This window comes from Carcharhinus amblyrhynchos, unplaced genomic scaffold (assembly GCF_965287045.1).
Source record: "Carcharhinus amblyrhynchos unplaced genomic scaffold, sCarAmb.v2.hapA chromosome_343, whole genome shotgun sequence".
Taxonomy (NCBI): domain Eukaryota; kingdom Metazoa; phylum Chordata; class Chondrichthyes; order Carcharhiniformes; family Carcharhinidae; genus Carcharhinus; species Carcharhinus amblyrhynchos.
In genome coordinates, this window is record NW_027650083.1 from 155096 (window position 1) to 177955 (window position 22860).

Below are 22860 nucleotides of genomic sequence, written 5' to 3' on the forward strand. Positions count from 1 at the left end.
CCCCACATTTGTGCCCATCTCCAATAGCCCCCTTGAACTGAGTGTCTCACTTGGCCATTTCAGGGGCGGTGGTCGGGGGGTGGGGGCAGGGGGCAGCTAAGAGTTGCCCACATGACTGTGTGTGGGGTCTGGAGTCACATGTAGGCCAGACTGGGTAAGGGCAGCAGATTTCCTTTCCGAAAGGGGACATTGCTGAACCCCGGTGGGCTTTTCATCCGACAGTATTGCACTGACAGTTACTGAGAGCCCAGATTTATTGAACTCAATTGAGATTTTCCCTGGTGGGAATTGAACTTGAATCTCGGGATCACGAGTCCGGTCGCTCCACCACTATGCCACTGTATCCTTTAACAATGGGGCGGCACGGTGACACAGTGGGTTAACACTGCTGTCTCACAGCGCCAGGGACCCGGGTTCGATTCCCGGGGACACGGTGACACAGTGGGTTAACACTGCTGCCTCACAGCGCCAGGGACCCGGGTTCGATTCCCGGTGACACAGTGGGTTAACACTGCTGTCTCACAGAGCCAGGGACCCGGGTTCGATTCCCGGGGACACGGTGACACAGTGGGTTAACACTGCTGTCTCACAGAGCCAGGGACCCGGGTTCGATTCGCGGGTACACGGTGACACAGTGGGTTAACACTGCTGTCTCACAGTGCCAGGGACCCGGGTTCGATTCCCGGGGACACGGTGACACAGTGGGTTAACACTGCTGTCTCACAGTGCCAGGGACCCGGGTTCGATTCCCGGGGACACGGTGACACAGTGGGTTAACACTGCTGTCTCACAGCGCCAGGGACCCGGGTTCGATTCCCGGGGACACGGTGACACAGTGGGTTAACACTGCTGCCTCACAGCGCCAGGGACCCGGGTTCGATTCCCGGTGACACAGTGGGTTAACACTGCTGTCTCACAGAGCCAGGGACCCGGGTTCGATTCCCGGGGGCACGGTGACACAGTGGGTTAACACTGCTGTCTCACAGAGCCAGGGACCCGGGTTCGATTCCCGGGGACACGGTGACACAGTGGGTTAACACTGCTGTCTCACAGAGCCAGGGACCCGGGTTCGATTCCCGGGGACACGGTGACACAGTGGGTTAACACTGCTGTCTCACAGAGCCAGGGACCCGGGTTCAATTCCCGGGGACACGGTGACACAGTGGGTTAACACTGCTGTCTCACAGCGCCAGGGACCCGGGTTCGATTCCCGGGGGCACGGTGACACAGTGGGTTAACACTGCTGTCTCACAGAGCCAGGGACCCAGGTTCGATTCCCGGGGGACACGGTGACACAGTGGGTTAACACTGCTGCCTCACAGAGCCAGGGACCCGGGTTCGATTCCCGGGGACACGGTGACACAGTGGGTTAACACTGCTGCCTCACAGAGCCAGGGACCCGGGTTCGATTCCCGGGGGCACGGTGACACAGTGGGTTAACACTGCTGTCTCACAGAGCCAGGGACCCGGGTTCGATTCCCGGGGGCACGGTGACACAGTGGGTTAACACTGCTGTCTCACAGCGCCAGGGACCCGGGTTCGATTCCCGGGAGGCACGGTGACACAGTGGGTTACCACTGCTGTCTCACAGAGCCAGGGACCCGGGTTCGATTCCCGGGGGCACGGTGACACAGTGGGTTAACACTGCTGTCTCACAGAGCCAGGGACCCGGGTTCGATTCCCGGGGACACGGTGACACAGTGGGTTAACACTGCCGTCTCACAGCGCCAGGGACCCGGGTTCGATTCCCGGGGGCACGGTGACACAGTGGGTTAACACTGCTGTCTCACAGAGCCAGGGACCCGGGTTCGATTCCCGGGGGCACGGTGACACAGTGGGTTAACACTGCTGTCTCAGAGCGCCAGGGACCCGGGTTCGATTCCCGGGGGCACGGTGACACAGTGGGTTAACACTGCTGTCTCACAGCGCCAGGGACCCGGGTTCGATTCCCGGGGACCCGGTGACACAGTGGGTTAACACTGCTGTCTCACAGCTCCAGGGACCCGGGTTCGATTCCCGGGGGCACGGTGACACAGTGGGTTAACACTGCTGTCTCAGAGCGCCAGGGACCCGGGTTCGATTCCCGGGGGCACGGTGACACAGTGGGTTAACACTGCTGTCTCAGAGCGCCAGGGACCCGGGTTCGATTCCCGGGGGCACGGTGACACAGTGGGTTAACACTGCTGTCTCACAGCGCCAGGGACCCGGGTTCGATTCCCGGGGACACGGTGACACAGTGGGTTAACACTGCTGTCTCACAGCGCCAGGGACCCGGGTTCGATTCCCGGGGACACGGTGACACAGTGGGTTAACACTGCTGTCTCACAGAGCCAGGGACCCAGGTTCGATTCCCGGAGGGCACGGTGACACAGTGGGTTAACACTGCTGCCTCACAGAGCCAGGGACCCGGGTTCGATTCCCGGGGGGCACGGTGACACAGTGGGTTAACACTGCTGTCTCACAGAGCCAGGGACCCGGGTTCGATTCCCGGGGGGCACGGTGACACAGTGGGTTAACACTGCTGCCTCACAGAGCCAGGGACCCGGGTTCGATTCCCGGGGGCACAGTGACACAGTGGGTTAACACTGCTGTCTCACAGAGCCAGGGACCCGGGTTCGATTCCCGGGGGCACGGTGACACAGTGGGTTAACACTGCTGTCTCACAGAGCCAGGGACCCGGGTTCGATTCCCGGGGGCACGGTGACACAGTGGGTTAACACTGCTGTCTCACAGAGCCAGGGACCCGGGTTCGATTCCCGGGGGGCACGGTGACACAGTGGGTTAACACTGCTGCCTCACAGAGCCAGGGACCCGGGTTCGATTCCCGGGGACACGGTGACACAGTGGGTTAACACTGCTGCCTCACAGCGTCAGGGACCCGGGTTCGATTCCCGGGGGCACAGTGACACAGTGGGTTAACACTGCTGTCTCACAGCGCCAGGGACCCGGGTTCGATTCCCGGGGACACAGTGATACAGTGGGTTAACACTGCTGTCTCACAGAGCCAGGGACCCGGGTTCGATTCCCGGGGGCACGGTGACACAGTGGGTTAGCACTGCTGTCTCACAGTGCCAGGGACCCGGGTTCGATTCCCGGGGGCACGGTGACACAGTGGGTTAACACTGCTGTCTCACAGAGCCAGGGACCCGGGTTCGATTCCCGGGGACACGGTGACACAGTGGGTTAACACTGCTGTCTCACAGAGCCAGGGACCCGGGTTCGATTCCCGGGGGCACGGTGACACAGTGGGTTAACACTGCTGTCTCACAGAGCCAGGGACCCGGGTTCGATTCCCGGGGGCACGGTGACATAGTGGGTTAACACTGCTGCCTCACAGCGCCAGGGACCCGGGTTCGATTCCCGGGGGCACGGTGACACAGTGGGTTAACACTGCTGTCTCACAGCGTCAGGGACCCGGGTTTGATTCCCGGGGGCACGGTGACACAGTGGGTTAACACTGCTGTCTCACAGAGCCAGGGACCCGGGTTTGATTCCCAGGGGCACGCTGACCCATTGGGTTAACACTGCTGTCTCACAGCGCCAGGGACCCGGGTTCGATTCCCGGGCGCACGGTGACACAGTGGGTTAACACTGCTGTCTCACAGCGCCAGGGACCTGGGTTCGATTCCCGGGGACACAGTGGGTTAACACTGCTGCCTCACAGCGCCAGGGACCCGGGTTCGATTCCCGGGAGCACAGTGACACAGTGGGTTAACACTGCTGTCTCACAGCGCCAGGGACCCGGGTTCGATTCCCGGGGACACGGTGACACAGTGGGTTAACACTGCTGTCTCACAGAGCCAGGGACCCGGGTTCGATTCCCGGGGGCATGGTGACACAGTGGGTTAACACTGCTGTCTCACAGCGCCAGGGACCCGGGTTCGATTCCCGGGGGCACGGTGACACAGTGGGTTAACACTGCTGTCTCACAGCGCCAGGGACCTGGGTTCGATTCCCGGGGACACGGTGACACAGTGGGTTAGCACTGCTGTCTCACAGCGCCAGGGACCCGGGTTCGATTCCCGGGGGCACGGTGACACAGTGGGTTAACACTGCTGTCTCACAGCACCAGGGACCCGGGTTCGATTCCCGGGGGCACGGTGACACAATGGGTTAACACTGCTGCCTCACAGCGCCAGGGACCTGGGTTCGATTCCCGGGGGCACGGTGACACAGTGGGTTAACACTGCTGTCTCACAGTGCCAGGGACCCGGGTTCGATTCCCGGGGACACGGTGACACAGTGGGTTAACACTGCTGTCTCACAACGCCAGGGACCCGGGTTCGATTCCCGGGGGCACGGTGACACAGTGGGTTAACACTGATGTCTCACAGCGCCAGGGACCTGGGTTCGATTCCTGGGGACACGGTGACACCGTGGGTTAACACTGCTGTCTCACAGCGCCAGGGACCCGGGTTCGATTCCCGGGGGCACGGTGACACAGTGGGTTAACACTGCTGTCTCACAGCGCCAGGGACCTGGGTTCGATTCCCGGTTTGGGTCACTATCTGTGCGGAGTCTACACATTCTCCCCATGTCTGCGTGGGTTTCGTCCGGGTGCTCCGGTTTCCTCCCAGAGCCCGAAAAGACGCGTGGGTTAGGTGCGTTGGCCGTGCTAACATAGCCCTTAGGGTCAGGGGGACTTGGGAGGGTCAATGCATGGGGTGATGGGGATGGGGCCTGGGTGGGATTGTGCTCACTGCGGACTCGATGGGCCGAATGGCCTCCTCCTGTGCTGTAGGATTCTGTAATTTGAATGTCACCATGACAGTATCCAAACCATGCAGAAGGAGGCCATTCATCTATCAAGTTTATACTGACTCTCCAATACAGCATTTTACCCAGGGTCTACCCCCATAACCTCACATATCTGCCTCATTAAGCCACCTAACCTGTACATCTTTGGACACTAAGGGGCAATTTAACATGGGCACCATCGTAAAATTCACTTTGTGTGGAGTTTGTAAGTTAGATGGATTGGCCGCGGTAACAGAGACAGTGACCCGAGGCTGGAATCGAACCCGAGTCCCTGGCTCTGTGAGACAGCAGTGTTAACCCACTGTGTCACCGTGCCCCCGGGAATCGAACCCGGGTCCCTGGGGCTGTGAGACAGCAGTGCTAACCCACTGTGTCACCGTGCTCCCGGGAATCGAACCCGGGTCCCTGGCTCTGTGAGACAGCAGTGTTAACCCACTGTGTCACCGTGCCCCCGGGAATCGAACCCGGGTCCCTGGCTCTGTGAGACAGCAGTGTTAACCCACTGTGTCACCGTGCCCCCGGGAATCGAACCCGGGTCCCTGGCGCTGTGAGGCAGCAGTGTTAATCCACTGTGTCACCGTGCCCCCGGGAATCGAACCCGGGTCCCTGGGGCTGTGAGGCAGCAGTGTTAACCCACTGTGTCACCGTGCCCCCGGGAATCGAACCCGGGTCCCTGGCGCTGTGAGACAGCAGTGTTAACCCACTGTGTCACCGTGCCCCCGGGAATCGAACCCGGGTCCCTGGCTCTGTGAGACAGCAGTGTTAACCCACTGTGTCACCGTGTCCCCCGGGAATCGAACCCGGGTCCCTGGCTCTGTGAGACAGCAGTGTTAACCCACTGTGTCACCGTGTCCCCGGGAATCGAACCTGGGTCCCGGGAATCGAACCCGGGTCCCTGGCTCTGTGAGACAGCAGTGCTAACCCACTGTGTCACCGTGCCCCCGGGAATCGAACCCGGGTCCCTGGCTCTGTGAGACAGCAGTGTTAACCCACTGTGTCACCGTGTCCCCCGGGAATCGAACCCGGGTCCCTGGCTCTGTGAGACAGCAGTGTTAACCCACTGTGTCACCGTGCCCCCGGGAATCGAACCCGGGTCCCTGGCGCTGTGAGGCAGCAGTGTTAACCCACTGTGTCACCGTACCCCCGGGAATCGAACCCGGGTCCCTGGCTCTGTGAGACAGCAGTGTTAATCCACTGTGTCACCGTGCCCCCGGGAATCGAACCCGGGTCCCTGGGGCTGTGAGGCAGCAGTGTTAACCCACTGTGTCACCGTGCCCCCGGGAATCGAACCCGGGTCCCTGGCGCTGTGAGACAGCAGTGTTAACCCACTGTGTCACCGTGCCCCCGGGAATCGAACCCGGGTCCCTGGCTCTGTGAGACAGCAGTGTTAACCCACTGTGTCACCGTGTCCCCCGGGAATCGAACCCGGGTCCCTGGCTCTGTGAGACAGCAGTGTTAACCCACTGTGTCACCGTGTCCCCGGGAATCGAACCTGGGTCCCGGGAATCGAACCCGGGTCCCTGGCTCTGTGAGACAGCAGTGCTAACCCACTGTGTCACCGTGTCCCCGGGAATCGAACCTGGGTCCCGGGAATCGAACCCGGGTCCCTGGCTCTGTGAGACAGCAGTGCTAACCCACTGTGTCACCGTGCCCCCGGGAATCGAACCCGGGTCCCTGGCTCTGTGCGGGGGCAGTGTTAACCCACTGTGCGAGTGATGCCAGTGGGCTTTGCGTTCTGGTGATCTAACGGGGTTGGTAGCTTGTGAAGAGATGTGAGATTCTGAGCTGCGTTAATCTGTCCTTGTTCTCTTTGTCAGGTAAACATTCCTGTGGAAAGTTTAAGCCAACCCATGTTGCTGGGACTTGCCAGGAATCACAGAAGTGCAGGAAGGCCCAGTGTGGAATTTTATATCAGGTATAATATCTCCTGACGTGCCCATTCTCCCCACCCACTCCCCCAAACACGCGCCCATTCTCCCCGCCCTCTCCCCCAAACACGTGCCCATTTTCCCCACCCACTCCCCCAAACAGGCGCCCATTCTCCCCGCCCACTCCCCCAAACACACGCCCATTCTCCCCGCCCACATCCCCAAACACAGGCCCATTCTCCCCGCCCACATCCCCAAACACACGCCCATTCTCCCCACCCACATCCCCAAACACGGGCCCATTCTCCCCGCCCACATCCCCAAACACGGGCCCATTCTCCCCGCCCTCTCCCCCAAACACGCGCCCATTCTCCCCGCCCTCTCCCCCAAACACGTGCCCATTCTCCCCGCCCACTCCCCCAAACACGTGCCCATTCTCCCCACCCACTCCCCCAAACACGTGCCCATTCTCCCCACCCACATCCCCAAACACGTGCCCATTCTCCCCACCCACATCCCCAAACACGGGCCCATTCTCCCCGCCCACTCCCCCAAACACGTGCCCATTCTCCCCACCCACTCCCCCAAACACGTGCCCATTCTCCCCACCCACATCCCCAAACACGGGCCCATTCTCCCCGCCCACTCCCCCAAACACGTGCCCATTCTCCCCACCCACTCCCCCAAACACGTGCCCATTCTCCCCACCCACTCCCCCAAACACGTGCCCATTCTCCCCACCCACTCCCCCAAACACGTGCCCATTCTCCCCACCCACTCCCCCAAACACGTGCCCATTCTCCCCACCCACTCCCCCAAACACGGGCCCATTCTCCCCGCCCACTCCCCCAAACACGTGCCCATTCTCCCCACCCACTCCCCCAAACACGTGCCCATTCTCCCCACCCACTCCCCCAAACACGGGCCCATTCTCCCCACCCACATCCCCAAACACGGGCCCATTCTCCCCACCCACTCCCCCAAACACGTGCCCATTCTCCCCGCCCACATCCCCAAACACGGGCCCATTCTCCCCGCCCACTCCCCAAACACGTGCCCATTCTCCCCGCCCACTCCCCCAAACACGTGCCCATTCTCCCCACCCACTCCCCCAAACACGTGCCCATTCTCCCCACCCACTCCCCCAAACACGTGCCCATTCTCCCCACCCACTCCCCCAAACACGGGCCCATTCTCCCCACCCACATCCCCAAACACGGGCCCATTCTCCCCGCCCACATCCCCAAACACGGGCCCATTCTCCCCGCCCACATCCCCAAACACGGGCCCTTTCTCCCCGCCCACTCCCCCAAACACGTGCCCATTCTCCCCGCCCTCTCCCCCAAACACGCGCCCATTCTCCCCACCCACTCCCCCAAACACGGGCCCATTCTCCCCGCCCTCTCCCCCAAACACGGGCCCATTCTCCCCGCCCTCTCCCCCAAACACGGGCCCTTTCTCCCCGCCCTCTCCCCCAAACACGGGCCCATTCTCCCCGCCCACTCCCCCAAACACGCGCCCATTCTCCCCGCCCACTCCCCCAAACACGCGCCCATTCTCCCCGCCCACTCCCCCAAACACGTGCCCATTCTCCCCGCCCACTCCCCCAAACACGCGCCCATTCTCCCCACCCACTCCCCCAAACACGGGCCCATTCTCCCCGCCCACTCCCCCAAACACGCGCCCATTCTCCCCGCCCACTTCCCCAAACACGCGCCCATTCTCCCCGCCCTCTCCCCCAAACACGGGCCCTTTCTCCCCGCCCTCTCCCCCAAACACGGGCCCATTCTCCCTGCCCTCTCCCCCAAACACGTGCCCATTCTCCCCGCCCTCTCCCCCAAACACGGGCCCATTCTCCCCACCCACTCCCCCAAACACGTGCCCCTGAAGAGGGTATTGAGGGATCTCTCTTCTGTTCCATCTCCCTCCTCCCCCCTCACTGTGATAACCAGGGTGTTTCCCAGTGGTGCTGGAAGTTGGGGCCTCCTAGCCCCCCTGATATCGAGCGCTGCTGATTAAACGCACCATCTTTCTGTCTCGTATTCCTCAGGTGTGAGCAGACCTCAGAAGAGGTGAGGCAGCGTTACCTCGTCGGAGGCCCAGAAGCTCACGAATCGACTGACATCATCTTCATCCACCGAGAGGTACGGGTCAGAGGTCACTGACCAGCTGCCGGGCCGAATACCACTCGGCCAATCGATGGTTCCGGCTTGTGCAGATTAGCTGCGATGGAACCAAAATGGCGGCGGGACAGGCCCGAGGGGCTGAGTGGCCTCCCCCAGTGTACTATCTCCCTTGTTGCCTGGGGCAGGGCGCAGTTTGGAAAATTTGGCTTGGAAATCTCTCAAGGGACAGGAATGCAGTACAGTTGGTAACACAGTGGGTTAACACTGCTGTCTCACAGAGCCAGGGACCCGGGTTCGATTCCCGGGGGCACGGTGACACAGTGGGTTAACACTGCTGTCTCACAGAGCCAGGGACCCGGGTTCGATTCCCGGGGGCACGGTGACACAGTGGGTTAACACTGCTGTCTCACAGAGCCAGGGACCCGGGTTCGATTCCCGGGGGCACGGTGACACAGTGGGTTAACACTGCTGTCTCACAGAGCCAGGGACCCGGGTTCGATTCCCGGGGACACGGTGACACAGTGGGTTAACACTGCTGTCTCACAGAGCCAGGGACCCGGGTTCGATTCCCGGGGGCACGGTGACACAGTGGGTTAACACTGCTGTCTCACAGAGCCAGGGACCCGGGTTCGATTCCCGGGGACACGGTGACACAGTGGGTTAACACTGCTGTCTCACAGCGCCAGGGACCCGGGTTCGATTCCCGGGGGCACGGTGACACAGTGGGTTAACACTGCTGTCTCACAGAGCCAGGGACCCGGGTTCGATTCCCGGGGGCACGGTGACACAGTGGGTTAACACTGCTGTCTCACAGAGCCAGGGACCCGGGTTCGATTCCCGGGGGCACGGTGACACAGTGGGTTAACACTGCTGTCTCACAGCGCCAGGGACCCGGGTTCGATTCCCGGGGGCACGGTGACACAGTGGGTTTACACTGCTGTCTCACAGCGCCAGGGACCCGGGTTCGATTCCCGGGGGCACGGTGACACAGTGGGTTAACACTGCTGTCTCACAGAGCCAGGGACCCGGGTTCGATTCCTGGGGGCACGGTGACACAGTGGGTTAACACTGCTGCCTCACAGAGCCAGGGACCCGGGTTCGATTCCCGGGGGCACGGTGACACAGTGGGTTAACACTGCTGTCTCACAGAGCCAGGGACCCGGGTTCGATTCCCGGGGGCACGGTGACACAGTGGGTTAACACTGCTGCCTCACAGTGCCAGGGACCCGGGTTCGATTCCCGGGGGCACGGTGACACAGTGGGTTAACACTGCTGTCTCACAGAGCCAGGGACCCGGGTTCGATTCCCGGGGACACGGTGACACAGTGGGTTAACACTGCTGCCTCACAGAGCCAGGGACCCAGGTTCGATTCCCGGGGCACGGTGACACAGTGGGTTAACACTGCTGCCTCACAGAGCCAGGGACCCGGGTTCGATTCCTGGGGGCACGGTGACACAGTGGGTTAACACTGCTGTCTCACAGCGCCAGGGACCCGGGTTCGATTCCCGGGGACACGGTGACACAGTGGGTTAACACTGCTGCCTCACAGAGCCAGGGACCCGGGTTCGATTCCCGGGGACACGGTGACACAGTGGGTTAACACTGCTGTCTCACAGCGCCAGGGACCCGGGTTCGATTCCCAGCTTGGGTCACTGTTGGTGTGGAGTCTGCATGTTCTCACCATGTCCGCACGGGTTTCCTTCGGGTGCTCCGGTTTCCTCCCACAGTCTGAAAGATGTGCTGGTTAGGGTGCGTTGGATGTGCTAAATTCTCCCTCAGTGTACCTTGAACAGGTGCCGGGGTGTGGTGACTAGGGGATTTTCACAGTAACTGCATTGCAGTGTTAGTGTCACAAGTAAGGCTTACACTATCTTCCATCTATTGTTTTGTTTTTTTATTAATTAGGGGAACAGAGAGAGAAATGATTCTGGCTGAGTGGGGGAATTGAAGGCGTGGGGGGGGCGGACACAGTGTAGAAATGAGAGGCAGACCTATCAGGAGTGAGATGGCAAACACCTCCATACACAAAGAGAGAGAGAAATCGGGAACTCTCTCCAGCAAACATCAACTGATGTTCAGTCATAGAATCCCTCCAGCGCAGAAGGAGGCCATTCAGCCCATCATACCTGCACCAACCACAGCCCCTATTCCCCATTGCCCCACATATTTACCCAGGTAATCCCCGTGACACTAAGGGGCAATTTAGCATGGCGAATCCACCTAACTCACACATCTTTGGAGTGTGGGAGGAAACCGGAGCACCCGGAGGAAACCCACGCAGACACTGAGTGGGGGTGGGAGGGAGGAGGGTGAAGAACGTGCAGACTCCACACAGACAGTGACCCAAACCGGGAATCGAACCCGGGTCCCTGGCGCTGTGAGACAGCAGTGTTAACCCACTGTGTCACCGTGTCCCTGGGAATCGAACCCGGGTCCCTGGCGCTGTGAGACAGCAGTGTTAACCCACTGTGTCACCGTGCCCCCGGGAATCGAACCCGGGTCCCTGGCTCTGTGAGACAGCAGTGTTAACCCACTGTGTCACCGTGCCCCCGGGAATCGAACCCGGGTCCCTGGCTCTGTGAGACAGCAGTGTTAACCCACTGTGTCACCGTGTCCCTGGGAATCGAACCCGGGTCCCTGGCGCTGTGAGACAGCAGTGTTAACCCACTGTGTCACCGTGTCCCCGGGAATCGAACCCGGGTCCCTGGCTCTGTGAGACAGCAGTGTTAACCCACTGTGTCACCGTGCCCCTGGGAATCGAACCCGGGTCCCTGGCGCTGTGAGACAGCAGTGTTAAACCACTGTGTCACCGTGTCCCCGGGAATCGAACCCGGGTCCCTGGCTCTGTGAGACAGCAGTGTTAACCCACTGTGTCACCGTGCCCCCGGGAATCGAACCCGGGTCCCTGGCTCTGTGAGACAGCAGTGTTAACCCACTGTGTCACCGTGCCCCCGGGAATCGAACCCGGGTCCCTGGCTCTGTGAGACAGCAGTGTTAACCCACTGTGTCACCGTGCCCCCGGGAATCGAACCCGGGTCCCTGGCTCTGTGAGACAGCAGTGTTAACCCACTGTGTCACCGTGCCCCCGGGAATCGAACCCGGGTCCCTGGCGCTGTGAGGCAGCAGTGATAACCCACTGTGTCACCGTGCCCCCGGGAATCGAACCCGGGTCCCTGGCTCTGTGAGACAGCAGTGTTAACCCACTGTGTCACCGTGTCCCCGGGAATCGAACCCGGGTCCCTGGCGCTGTGAGGCAGCAGTGATAACCCACTGTGTCACCGTGCCCCCGGGAATCGAACCCGGGTCCCTGGCTCTGTGAGACAGCAGTGTTAACCCACTGTGTCACCGTGCCCCCGGGAATTGAACCCGGGTCCCTGGCGCTGTGAGGCAGCAGTGATAACCCACTGTGTCACCGTGCCCCCGGGAATCGAACCCGGGTCCCTGGCTCTGTGAGACAGCAGTGTTAACCCACTGTGTCACCGTGCCCCCGGGAATCGAACCCGGGTCCCTGGCTCTGTGAGACAGCAGTGTTAACCCACTGTGTCACCGTGCCCCCGGGAATCGAACCCGGGTCCCTGGCGCTGTGAGGCAGCAGTGATAACCCACTGTGTCACCGTGCCCCCGGGAATCGAACCCGGGTCCCTGGCTCTGTGAGACAGCAGTGTTAACCCACTGTGTCACCGTGTCCCCGGGAATCGAACCCGGGTCCCTGGCGCTGTGAGGCAGCAGTGATAACCCACTGTGTCACCGTGCCCCCGGGAATCGAACCCGGGTCCCTGGCTCTGTGAGACAGCAGTGTTAACCCACTGTGTCACCGTGCCCCCGGGAATTGAACCCGGGTCCCTGGCGCTGTGAGGCAGCAGTGATAACCCACTGTGTCACCGTGCCCCCGGGAATCGAACCCGGGTCCCTGGCGCTGTGAGGCAGCAGTGATAACCCACTGTGTCACCGTGCCCCCGGGAATCGAACCCGGGTCCCTGGCTCTGTGAGACAGCAGTGTTAACCCACTGTGTCACCGTGTCCCCGGGAATCGAACCCGGGTCCCTGGCGCTGTGAGGCAGCAGTGATAACCCACTGTGTCACCGTGCCCCCGGGAATCGAACCCGGGTCCCTGGCTCTGTGAGACAGCAGTGTTAACCCACTGTGTCACCGTGCCCCCGGGAATTGAACCCGGGTCCCTGGCGCTGTGAGGCAGCAGTGATAACCCACTGTGTCACCGTGCCCCCGGGAATCGAACCCGGGTCCCTGGCTCTGTGAGACAGCAGTGTTAACCCACTGTGTCACCGTGCCCCCGGGAATTGAACCCGGGTCCCTGGCGCTGTGAGGCAGCAGTGATAACCCACTGTGTCACCGTGCCCCCCGGGAATCGAACCCGGGTCCCTGGCTCTGTGAGACAGCAGTGTTAACCCACTGTGTCACCGTGCCCCCGGGAATCGAACCCGGGTCCCTGGCGCTGTGAGGCAGCAGTGATAACCCACTGTGTCACTGTTTCAGCCCTTGTGTTTTTTCTATGAATGTACAGTTTGTGGGTCCAACCTGAGCTGCTAGCAGGTGAATTAAGCCCCTGCCACTGTCTCTAGTGACTAGAAACAGTCTAGCCCATAGTTCCAATGACTTAAGATTGAGATCAAATCTCACCTTAAAAATACAGAAAAGGAATTCTCCTCCTTTCACGCTAGCTGGCACTTAGCCTTGCTGCTGTTGTCTTGTCGTATGGGGAATGGTTGAGGACTCTGGGTCTGTACTGGTTGGAGTTTAGAAGGATGAGGGGAGGGATCTTATTGAAACTTACAGGATATTGCGAGGCCTGGATAGAGTGGACGTGGAGAGGATGTTTCCACTAGTAGGAAAAACTAGAACCAGAGGGCACAACCTCAGGCTAAAGGGACGATCCTTTAAAACAGAGATGAGGGGGAATTTCTTCAGCCAGAGAGTGGGGAATCTGTGGAACTCTTTGCTGCAGAAGGCTGCGGAGGCCGGGTCATTGAGTGTCTTTAAGACAGAGATAGATAGGTTCCTGATTAATAAGGGGATCAGGGAGTATGGGGAAAAGGCAGGAGAATGGGGATGAGAAAAATATCAGCCATCATTTAAATAATATAAATATAATATAAATAAAATATAAATAAATAATTATTCCATGGTAAAAGATTGCAGCATGCTGCTGTGCAGAGGGACCTGGGTGTCCCTGTGCAGGAATCACAAGGAGTTGGTTTGTAGGTACAGCAGGGAATTCGCAATGAAGGTCAAAATTCCATTTGCCTTCTTAGAGGGATTGAGTTTAAAAACAGTGAGGTTATGTTGCAGCTGTATGAGCTGCTGGTGAGGCCACACCAGGAGTTACTGTGTACAGTTTTGGTCTCCTTACTTGAGAAAGGATATACTGGCACTGGAGGGGGTGCAGAGGAGATTCACTAGGGCGATTCCGGAGTTGAGAGCGTTGGCTTATGAACATAGAACATAGAACATTACAGCGCAGAACAGGCCCTTCGGCCCACGATGTTGCGCCGACCAGTTAAAAAAAGAAACAACAACAATGACCCACTAACCTAAACCAATCCCTTTTCGTCCATAAACCTGTCCACAGACCTCTTAAACGCCCCCAAACTAGGCGCATTTACAACTGCAGCAGGCAGGGCATTCCAATCCCTCACCACCCTCTGGGAGGAGAGACTGAGTAGACTGGGGCTATACTCATTGGAATTCAGAAGAATGAGGGGGGATCTCATCTATTCCCTTCACAATCTTATATGTTTCTGTAAACTAAAACTAGGGAGCATGGCCTCAAAATAAGGGGGAGCAGATTTAGGACTGAGTTGAGGAGGAACTTCTTCACACAAAGGGTTGTGAATCTATGGAATTCCCTGCCCAGTTGAGGCTCCCTCATTGAATGTTTTTAAGGCAAGGATAGATAGATTTTTGAACAGTAAAGGAATTAAGGGTTATGGTGAGCGGGTGGGTAAGTGGAGCTGAGTCCATGAAAAGATCAGCCATGATCTTATTGAATGGCGGGGCAGACTTGATGGACCGAGTGGCCTAATTCTGCTCCTGTATCTTATGGTGTTATGGTCTTTGTTTCAGGATGTCCTGAAGCTGGAAGGGGACACGGACGGCTGGCGAGACCTTTGTCCCTCGGCCAAGGGCGGTGTCCTGCTCTACTCCCTCGTGCACCCCCGGACATCCTGAGTCCACGGCCAAGGGGACGCGTGTGCGAGAGTGGAAAGGAGAACACTCAGGCTGTTGAATGGACAACATGGCCAGCCCGCCAGCCATGGAGAGTGCCAAGGCGGGTTAACGTTTCAGGGAGGGTGGGGGCACGCTTTGAACCAAATGGCAAAAATACCCGGGATGTACAGGGAAAAATGGTTATTTCTTTTAGAAAAGCAATAAGATGCAGCCAGTGTTTGGGGTCCAGGGGGCACGGCGTGTACTCGAGGCTGGTTCAACTGATGCTTGCAAAATCTGAAGGGAGAAGAACTTGTGGGTCTATGGGGGTGTGGGGAGGGGTGGAGAGAAGGAATAGGGGGTGACTCCTTCTTGCAGACAGCCCCAGCACAGACAAAAACGGGCTGAATGGCCACCTGCTGCGCTGTACGCTTTCTATGACTGTAAGAGTGCGGACAACAGGGTGGTTGCGAGTGGGAGTTGCTGCGAGACTGGCTGGTCTGCGGGGCCAGAACCTTTTTAACTCTGTCTGTCTATATCTGTTGACCAATGGACTTTTGATGCCAATTTAAAAAGACATTGCATTCAGATAGCGCCTCACATGTCCTCTTTCCACCTCACAAAGCACATTCCAAGGGGATGTAACGTGTGTTTCCCTTGCCCCAGCCCTGCCACCTCTCCCCTCCCCTGGGCAGTTAACAGCAGGCGGTTAAGCCTGACCAGTCAGCGAGTGGTCCTGAGCTCAACTCCAGTGTTTGCCCATCCAAGTCCGGAGTTTAGGGGTGGAGTGTGTGTGTCTGTCTGTCTGTGTGTGTGTGTGTGGGGGTGTGTGTGTGGGGGAGAGAGTGGATTTGGGAGGTTAGAGACACAGGGATATACAGCACAAAAGCAGGCCCTTCGGCCCATCCCAACCATGCCGGCCACATTTCCAAAACTGAACAAGTCCCAATTGCCTGTGTTGGGCCCAAAACCTTCTAAAGCTTTTCTCCATCCACGTTCCTGTCCAAATGTCTTTTAAATGTTATTGTATCCACCTCCACCACCCCCTCTGGCAGCTCATTCCATCCACACAGCACCCTCTGGAAAGGGAGCCAAGGGGAACTTTTCCACACAATCTCCCCTTAAACCAACGCCCTCTAATTTTGGAACCCCTCCTACCCTGGAGGAAAAGACCATGGCTATTTGCCTTATGGTTTTATAAACCTCTATAAGATCACCCCTCAGCCTCCCGCGCTCCAGGGGGAAGAAAATCCCAGCCTATCCGGCCTCTCCTTATAATTCACACCTTCCAGTCCCAGTTACATCTGTGCCAATCCTTTTTTGCCCCCTTTCCAGTTTAATAACATCCTTCCTACAGCAGGGTGACTGGAATTGTACACAGTACTCCAAATGTGGCCACACCAATGTCTTGTGGAGTTGTAACATAACAGCCCAACTCCTGTACTCAGTGTTCTGGCTGATGAAGGCATCACGCCGCCTTCACCACCCTGTCTACTGGTGACGCCACTTTCACAGATCTTTGTACCTGCACCCCTAGGTCCCTCTGCTCAACAACACTTTTTACTCATCCCTGGGACATGGGTGTCCCTGGCTGGGCCAGCATTTATTACCCATCCCTAGTTGCCCCTTGGAGGGCAGTTGAGAGACAACCACATTGCTGTGTCTCTGGAGTCACATGTAGGCCAGACTGGGGTAAGGACGGCAGATTTCCTTCCCTAAAGGGAACCAGATGGGTTTTTCCCACAATGGATCATCAGTAGATTCTTAATTCCAGATATTTTATATTGAATTTAAATTCCACCATCTGCTTGGTGGGATTCGAACCCGGATCCCCCAGAACATTAGCTGAGTGTCTGGGTTAATAGTCCAGTCGTTATACCACTAGGCCATCGCCTCCCCAGTGCCCTATTATTATATACAGTGCTTCATTGTCCAATAACCCATGCAGGTTATAATAACCTGATTATAATAATATAATAACCTGATTCAAATTAAAAATGTCACCACTCATGTTGCAGTGCTGTTCCAGGAAAGGGGTTTTCCAGGATGCCACAGAGACCACGAGGAAGGAATAACAGACTGAGGATTGATGCTAACCCCAGAATGGAACTCGCAGCTACTCACCAAGGCTCCTTCGACAGCACCTTCCAAACCTGCCACCTGGTGACACAGTGGGTTAACACTGCTGTCTCACAGAGCCAGGGACCCGGGTTCGATTCCCGGGGGCACGGTGACACAGTGGGTTAACACTGCTGTCTCACAGCGCCAGGGACCCGGGTTCGATTCCCGGGGACACGGTGACACAGTGGGTTAACACTGCTGTCTCACAGCGCCAGGGACCCGGGTTCGATTCCCGGGGACACGGTGACACAGTGGGTTAACACTGCTGTCTCACAGAGCCAGGGACCCGGGTTCGATTCCCGGGGGCACGGTGACACAGTGGGTTAACACTGCTGTCTCACAGAGCCAGGGACCCGGGTTTGATTCCCGGGGGCACGGTGACACAGTGGGTTAACACTGCTGACTCACAGAGCCAGGGACCCGGGTTCGATTCCCGGGGGCACGGTGACACAGTGGGTTAACACTGCTGTCTCACAGCGCCAGGGACCCGGGTTCGATTCCCGGGGACACGGTGACACAGTGGGTTAACACTGCTGTCTCACAGAGCCAGGGACCCGGGTTCGATTCCCGGGGACACGGTGACACAGTGGGTTAACACTGCTGTCTCACAGCGCCAGGGACCCGGGTTCGATTCCCGGGGACACGGTGACACAGTGGGTTAACACTGCTGTCTCACAGCGCCAGGGACCCGGGTTCGATTCCCGGGGACACGGTGACACAGTGGGTTAACACTGCTGTCTCACAGAGCCAGGGACCCGGGTTCGATTCCCGGGGGCACGGTGACACAGTGGGTTAACACTGCTGTCTCACAGCGCCAGGGACCCGGGTTCGATTCCCGGGGGGCACGGTGACACAGTGGGTTAACACTGCTGCCTCACAACAGGGTAAATGCACGGGGTAATGGGGATAGAGCCTGGGTGGGATTGTGGTCGTGTCAGTCTAGATGAGCTGAGTGACATTCTTCGACACTCTGGGATTCTGTGAGAAGGACGGGGGGTGGGGTGCGGGGGACAGCAGCAGACACACGGGGAACACCAAGTTCCCCCTCCAAGCCATTCACCATTCTGACTGGGAAATATATCGGCCATTCCTTCACTGTGGCTGGGGTCAAAATCCTGGACCTCTGTCCCTAACAGCACGGAGGGCGTACCTACACAGTAAGAAGTCTCACAACACCAGGTTAAAGTCCAGCAGGTTTATTTGACAGTAAAGGCCACAAGCTTTCGGAGCGCCGCTCCTTCGTCAGGTGAGTGGAGAGTTCTGTGGTGCACCTACACCACACAGGGAGGGAGTTCCAGGATTGTGATTGGAAATCAGTCAGTCCTAACAGCACTGTGGGTGTACCTACACCACACACGGGGACTGACTGATGTCCAATCACAATCCTGGAACTCCCTCCCTAACAGCACTGTGGGTGTACCTACACCACACACGGGGACTGACTGATGTCCAATCACAATCCTGGAACCCCCTCCCTAACAGCACTGTGGGTGTACCTACACCACACACGGGGACTGACTGATGTCCAATCACAATCCTGGAACCCCCTCCCTAACAGCACTGTGGGTGTACCTACACCACACACGGGGACTGACTGATGTCCAATCACAATCCTGGAACTCCCTCCCTAACAGCACTGTGGGTGTACCTACACCACACGGGGACTGACTGATGTCCAATCACAATCCTGGAACTCCCTCCCTAACAGCACTGTGGGTGTACCTACACCACACACAGGGACTGACTGATGTCCAATCACAATCCTGGAACTCCCTCCCTAACAGCACTGTGGGTGTACCTACACCACACACGGGGACTGACTGATGTCCAATCACAATCCTGGAACTCCCTCCCTAACAGCACTGTGGGTGGACCTACACCACACACGGGGACTGACTGATGTCCAATCACAATCCTGGAACTCCCTCCCTAACAGCACTGTGGGTGTACCTACACCACACACAGGGACTGACTGATGTCCAATCACAATCCTGGAACTCCCTCCCTAACAGCACTGTGGGTGTACCTACATCACACACAGGGACTGACTGATGTCCAATCACAATCCTGGAACTCCCTCCCTAACAGCACGGTGGGTGTACCTACACCACACACGGGGACTGACTGATGTCCAATCACAATCCTGGAACTCCCCCCCTAACAGCGCTGTGGGTGTACCTACCCCCCCACACACGGGGACTGCAGTGGGTTCACGAGTCCCGCTCATGTGCTACCTTCTCAAGGGGGTAATTAGGGATGGCTGGGGGGGTTTGGAAATTGATATTCTCAAGGAGCCACCCGGAGGTAGGGTTGGAGAGGATGAAGGTCCCACACTTGCCCCACATCCCCAGCCCATGTGGGTAAATTGTAGCCTCTTGCTGCACCTCCCCAGGCGAGTGGAGACAGCTGGAGGGGGCGAGGGGAGTCGGGAACTCTGCTCACACCGCTCTGAACTCCTGCCCGTCGTATCCCCTGGTAACGGCAGCAACAGCAGAATTGGCCGGACGTAAATAGGAACCCTCAGTTGAAAGCTAAACAGGGTGTAGAGGGGAGGCACTGTGGAGCTGGAGTCTCAGGGAACTGTCAGCGATGGACACTGGACCTTCGCCCAGGCCAACAAGGACACCCAAGGAGAGAGATGCAAAGCCGTTCTCTCTCTCGTTTCTTTTTGAATGAAGTTTCCTGGCCGTCACAGAGGTTTACAGCAGGGAAACAGGCCCTTCGGCCCAGCCTGTCCATGCCGCCCCTTTTTTTAAACCACTAAGCTCGTCCCAATTGCCCATATCCCTCTATACCCATCTTACCCACGTAACTGTCTAAGACCAAGGAGCAGAATGAGGCCACTCGGCCCATCGAGTCTGTTCCACCATTCAATCATGGCTGATATTTTTCTCATCCCCATTCTCCTGCCTTTTCCCCATCCTCCCTGATCCCCTTATTAGTCAGGAACCTATATATCTCTGTCTTAAAGACACTCAATGACCCGGCCTCCACAGCCTTCTGCGGCAAAGAGTTCCACAGATTCCCCACTCTCTGGCTGAAGAAATTCCTCCTCATCTCTGTTTTAAAGGATCGTCCCTTTAGCCTGAGGCTGTCCCCTCTGGTTCTAGTTTTTCCTACTAGTGGAAACATCCTCTCCACGTCCACTCTATCCAGGCCTCACAGTATCCTGTAAGTTTCAATAAGATCCCCCCTCATCCTTCTAAACTCCAACCAGTACAGACCCAGAGTCCTCAATCGTTCCTCATACAACAAGCATCATCATCAAATTCAATATCCCGATTCCCCCCCAATATCCCTCGATCCCTTTAGCCCCAAGAGTGATATTTAATTCCTTCCTGAAATCACACAACGTTTTGGCCTCAACTACTTTCTGTGGGAGTGAATTTCACCACTCTCTGGGTGAAGAAATTTCCCCTCACCTCAGTTCTAAAAGGTTTACCCCGAATCCTCAAACTCTGACCCCCTAGTTCTGGACTCCCCCCACCATGGGGAACATTCTTTCTGAATCTACCCTGTCTGACCCTGTTAGAATTTTATAAGTTTCTATCAGATCCCCTCTCACTCTTCTAAACTCCAGTGAATATAATCCTAACCCACTCAGTCTCTCCTCATATGACAGACCTGCCATCCCAGGAATCAGCCTGGTAAACCCTCGCTGTGCTCTCTCTATAGCAAGGACATCCTTCCTCAGATAAGGAGACCAAAACTGTCCACAATACTCCAGGTGTGGTCTCACCAACGCTCTGTACAATTGCAGTATAAAACATCCCTATCCCAATACTCAAATCCTCTCGCTGTGAACATACCATTTACCTTCTTTACTGCCTGCTGTACCTGCACAGCCACTTTCAGCGACTGATGCATGAGGACTCCAAGGTCCTGCTGAATATCCACCTCTCAGTTTACACCATTCAAGTAATAATCTGTCTTCCTTCTCTTCATAGTGAGATTGTAATTGTACAGGGTGTTGGTGAGACCACACCTGGAGTATTGTGTGCAGTTTTGGTCTCCTTATTTGAGGAAGGATGTCCTTGCCATAGAGGGAGCGCAATTTAGCACACCCAATCAACCTAAGCCACACATCTTTGGAGTGTGGGAGGAAACCAGAGCACCCGGAGGAAACCCACGCAGACACAGGGAGAATGCGCAGACTCCATACAGACAGTGACCCAAGCTGGGAATCGAACCCGGGTCCCTGGCGCTGTGAGACAGCAGTGTTAACCCACTGTGTCACCGTGCCCCCGGGAATCGAACCCGGGTCCCTGGCTCTGTGAGACAGCAGTGTTAACCCACGGTGTCACCGTGTCCCCGGGAATCGAACCCGGGTCCCTGGCGCTGTGAGACAGCAGTGTTAACCCACTGTGTCACCGTGCCCCCAGGAATCGAACCCGGGTCCCTGGCTCTGTGAGACAGCAGTGTTAACCCACTGTGTCACCGTGTCCCCGGGAATCGAACCCGGGTCCCTGGCGCTGTGAGACAGCAGTGTTAACCCACTGTGTCACCGTGCCCCCGGGAATCGAACCCGGGTCCCTGGCGCTGTGAGACAGCAGTGTTAACCCACTGTGTCACCGTGTCCCCGGGAATCGAACCCGGGTCCCTGGCTCTGTGAGACAGCAGTGTTAACCCACTGTGTCACCGTGCCCCCGGGAATCGAACCCGGGTCCCTGGCTCTATGAGGCAGCAGTGTTAACCCACTGTGTCACCGTGCCCCCGGGGAATCGAACCCGGGTCCCTGGCTCTGTGAGGCAGCAGTGTTAACCCACTGTGTCACCGTGCCCCCGGGAATCGAACCCGGGTCCCTGGCGCTGTGAGACAGCAGTGTTAACCCACTGTGTCACCGTGCCCCCGGGAATCGAACCCGGTCCCTGGCTCTGTGAGGCAGCAGTGTTAACCCACTGTGTCACCGTGTCCCCGGGAATCGAACCCGGGTCCCTGGCTCTGTGAGACAGCAGTGTTAACCCACTGTGTCACCGTGCCCCCGGGAATCGAACCCGGGTCCCTGGCGCTGTGAGACAGCAGTGTTAACCCACTGTGTCACCGTGCCCCCGGGAATCGAACCCGGGTCCCTGGCGCTGTGAGACAGCAGTGTTAACCCACTGTGTCACCGTGCCCCCGGGAATCGAACCCGGGTCCCTGGCGCTGTGAGACAGCAGTGCTAACCCACTGTGTCACCGTGCCCCGGGAATCGAACCCGGGTCCCTGGCGCTGTGAGACAGCAGTGTTAACCCACTGTGTCACCGTGTCCCTGGAAATCGAACCCGGGTCCCTGGCGCTGTGAGACAGCAGTGTTAACCCACTGTGTCACCGTGTCCCTGGGAATCGAACCCGGGTCCCTGGCGCTGTGAGACAGCAGTGTTAACCCACTGTGCTACCTGACTCACTTACAGAAATACTGGTGGGTGAGTGGGGGAACTCCAGGATGAATCTATTGGATGTGATGTGCTCCAGGCTGAGGGACAGGCTGTGAGCTCCCCCTCCTGGTGAAGATGGGATATTGAACCCACGGTGCGACAAGTGCGCACCCCCTCCCCCCAGCATTACACCTGATATAGGGCAGAATTTAATCTGATTTGATTTATTACTGGCACATGTTTTGGGATACAGTGAAAAGTATTGTTTCTTGCGCACTATCCAGACAAAGCATACTGTTCATAGAGAAGGAAAGGAGAGGGTGCAGAATGGTAGTGTTACATTCATAGCTCAGGGTACAGTCAGCACTCTTAGAGAGTTTAAAATTGTTAGAATAAAGTTTTAGAACCACAGAAAAAGAATAAAAGATATAATGAGAGGGCACGCTGGGCACAACTTGGCACCATTA

General features: G+C 57.7%; 1 protein-coding gene across 5 annotated transcripts in view; it reads left to right on the top strand.

Annotated features, from left to right (window-relative positions):
- The window catches only part of nudt22 (nudix (nucleoside diphosphate linked moiety X)-type motif 22), a 49578-nt gene extending 34350 nt beyond the window's left edge, over window positions 1–15228 (top strand). For all 5 annotated transcript variants that reach the window (XM_080183592.1, XM_080183594.1, XM_080183595.1 and 2 more), the window contains exons 4-6: window positions 6576–6673; window positions 8677–8770; window positions 14835–15228. In XM_080183592.1, the coding sequence (XP_080039718.1) occupies window positions 6576–6673; window positions 8677–8770; window positions 14835–14939 (297 nt within the window). In that variant the 3' untranslated portion in view covers window positions 14940–15228. The remainder of the gene's footprint in view (window positions 1–6575; window positions 6674–8676; window positions 8771–14834) is intronic.
- The last annotated feature ends 7632 nt before the right edge of the window (window positions 15229–22860 follow it).